General features: G+C 45.9%; 1 protein-coding gene across 1 annotated transcript; it reads right to left on the bottom strand.

Moving 5' to 3' along the window:
* Positions 1-571: 571 nt before the first annotated feature.
* Positions 572-1525, bottom strand: LOC103367739 (olfactory receptor 52D1-like). The gene has a single exon (XM_008295856.1). It carries the CDS (start codon positions 1523-1525, stop codon positions 572-574), a length of 954 nt encoding a protein of 317 aa, XP_008294078.1.
* Positions 1526-3020: the final 1495 nt, after the last annotated feature.

Genomic DNA, 3020 nt, shown 5'->3' with positions numbered 1-3020 from the left:
AAATGTCATGTCGGAGTCACAATCCAAGGCTGTCGCTATGTTAAGGCTGTTTTTATGGGTTCTGTTTTTCCTGTCGCGGCTACAGGATTGGTTTTTGTGACAAAGATTTATGTTTCCATGATTCCATCAGAGAATATTCAGACTAAAAGGTGTCTTTGGAAACTTCAGACTGTCATGATGGTCTTCGTGAGCAGATGTTCGCGCCTCTGTATGGATGTATTCATATTTCAGACTAAAAACACCGTCTTTGGTCGACAGTTCTCCAACTTTTCTAACAGCAGAAGAATTTGATGTGTGGCAAGTTTGGCAAGACAAGATTCAGGTTGCTGATATCCTGATGAGATGGTGACGTGGACTCATCGGACGGAAACAAACCTGGTGTTCATGTTGTTGTTTGTGCAAAGTTACAGTAACTGGATAAGTTTTGGTTCCTTAGAAAAGTGTGAGGAAAACGTAAACCAACACATGGACTGGATCTTGCTGGATTGTTTACACCTCAGAGGTTTGAGATGCTGCAGATTTTTTATTTATTACAGAAAATAATTTACAGAAACAAAACAACTTCTTATCTTCAGGGTGAAGAAACTTTATTTTTGTGGAACGCAGCTGCGATCTTTTGTCGGACCTCTTTAATCTGCAGCCCGTAGATCAGAGTGTTGAGAGCCGGTAAAGCCACGTGACCCAGAACCGACGCCACCTTCCTGTGGTCCGACAGTTGAGGGAACCGGTGCAGAATCACGATCAAGAAGCCCGACAGCAGCAGGATGGCGTAGACGGCCAGGTGGGTGGCGCAGGTCTGCAGCGCCCGGTGGTTCAGCGCCTGGTTCTTGCTGCTCAGACAGACCACGGCGATCCTCAGGTAGGTGAGCGCCACGCTGCCGATGGAGGAGCCGAGCAGAACCACGGTGTAGCCCAGGCCGTAGATGTTGTTGATGAGCAGGTTCTCGCAGGACAGTTTGAAGAGCGAAGCGTTGTCGCAGAACAAGTTGGAGACGAGCTGCCTGCAGCGCGACAGCCGGACGCTGAGGCCCACCAGGATGGCCACCAGAGCCAAGGCCGACCCCCACGCCGCCACCGACAGCTTCGCCACCGTCCTGTTGGTCATGATGGCGGCGTATCGCAGCGGGCTGCAGATGGCGACGTAGCGGTCGAAGGCCATGATGATGAGCACCGTGTGGGAGACGCTGGCGTGGAGGTGGACGCAGAAGGCCTGAACCGCACAGTCGATGTAGTGGATGTAGCGCTGGGGGTTGGACACCAGCAGGTCTTTGAGGATGTGAGGAACCATGACGGTCGCCCCGAACACGTCGTTGACGCTCATGTTGCAGAGCAGAAGGTACATCGGCTGCTGGAGGCTCCTGCTGCAGAAGATCAGAACCACCAGGCCCACGTTGGACACCATGATGAAGACGTAGATGAGGAGGAGGAGGAGGAAGGCGGCGATGGAGGACTGAGGAGAAACCTTCAAGGCCTCCAGGAGCAGAACATCTGCAGCTGCAGTCCGGTTCTCCAAACTCATCTGCATTTATCGTTATCGACACTTTTCTGTATTAAAATTCAAGTTATCGCTTCTTTTCTGTGTTCCAGATTATCGACACGTTTCAATGTTAATATCGACACTTTAGTGTGTTAATAGAAGAAGAAAAGTCTTTTATCTGGATGACAGAAAAACACACTGCAGAGTGAAAACAGCGACACACTGTTGGTCTGAGGACATAACTGCAGATTTCATGATCTAAACACATGAAACAAACGCTTATTTTCACTCTTTGAGCCTGAGTTCAGTGTTGTCCTCCACATGGACGACACATTCAGCATCCAGTCCAACATCAAGCATCAAGTTATTGGAACTTGTGTCACCACCAAAACGAGTCTGAACTAGTCCAAAATGACACCAAAAACTTGTCCAAAATTACAAAACTACGTAGAAAATGATCAGAAAACTGTCCAAAATGAGTCACAATACTTCTAAATAATCCTAAAACATCTAAAAACAACTTCAAATGTGTCCAAAAATGACATAAAATGGCCCAAAATCATTTGAAATCCCAACAAAGTGATTGAAAGTGCGTCCAAAGTGACTCGATGTTACCCAGAAATCTGTCACGATGCTTCCAAATGAACATGAACTCGTCCAGAAATGAGTCTGAAATGACAAAAACACGGATTAATGACACAACTCATCACATTCAGAGTCACAGCTTTAAACAAATAAACGCACAAAACGATGCAGGAAACAAACATCTGATGCTGGAAATCTTTTGACTTCTTAAATGTTCAAATCAAATCTACGTCTGAGAACAAAGCTTCTGAAACATGAGAAATAAAAGAGTTTCAGCTTTGATGCGTCCAAATCACGTTCAGTTGAGCGTTTGTGTTTCTAGAACGTCCCAGAAACAGAGAAGCAGCCGTTTTTAAGCTGAAGTCGCCTCGTCTGTGTGGATTCCTCCTCCAGCAAACTGCTCACTGATCGTTTTCTGGAACGAAGCAGCTGCAGAGAACCGACCTGCTTCCCTCTGAACCAGAACCAGACAGCAGGTCCTTTATCGTCTCCTCCGGCCGTCATCAGCATCCCGTCAGGTCAGCCGTTGCTCGGCAACACGTTTCCCAGCATCCCGCCTGTCGAGGCTTCGTCAGGATCCGACGAGTGGAAGCTGCTGTTAGACTTTGTTCAGTTCTGTCGCAATAAATCAGAGAAAAGTAAAAAAAAAAAAACATTTAATCTCTTTGTTTATTTGACAACACGTGTCTGAAAACAGGAGAAACTGTTTATATCTGGAAGAACTACAAACCCGATGGACCGTTTGTCTCATCGGTCTCATTCTGTCGGTCTGTGTTGTTTTTGTGACAAATTTAATTCCGTTGTATTTTGTGTATGATGACAATAAAAGCATTCTGTTCTGATTTGTCCATTTTTGTGCCATTTTTTTCTCATTTTGTGTCAAATTATTCTCTTTTCGTGTCTTCTTTTCTTATTTTTGGCCTCATTTCTCTCATTCCGTGTCTCATTTTGCATCATA

The sequence above is a fragment of the Stegastes partitus genome, unplaced genomic scaffold (genome assembly GCF_000690725.1).
Source record: "Stegastes partitus isolate 25-593 unplaced genomic scaffold, Stegastes_partitus-1.0.2 Scaffold1080, whole genome shotgun sequence".
Taxonomy (NCBI): Eukaryota; Metazoa; Chordata; class Actinopteri; family Pomacentridae; genus Stegastes; species Stegastes partitus.
The sequence above is the reverse complement of the archived record's forward strand: the minus strand, read 5'-3'. Positions and strand labels throughout refer to the sequence as shown.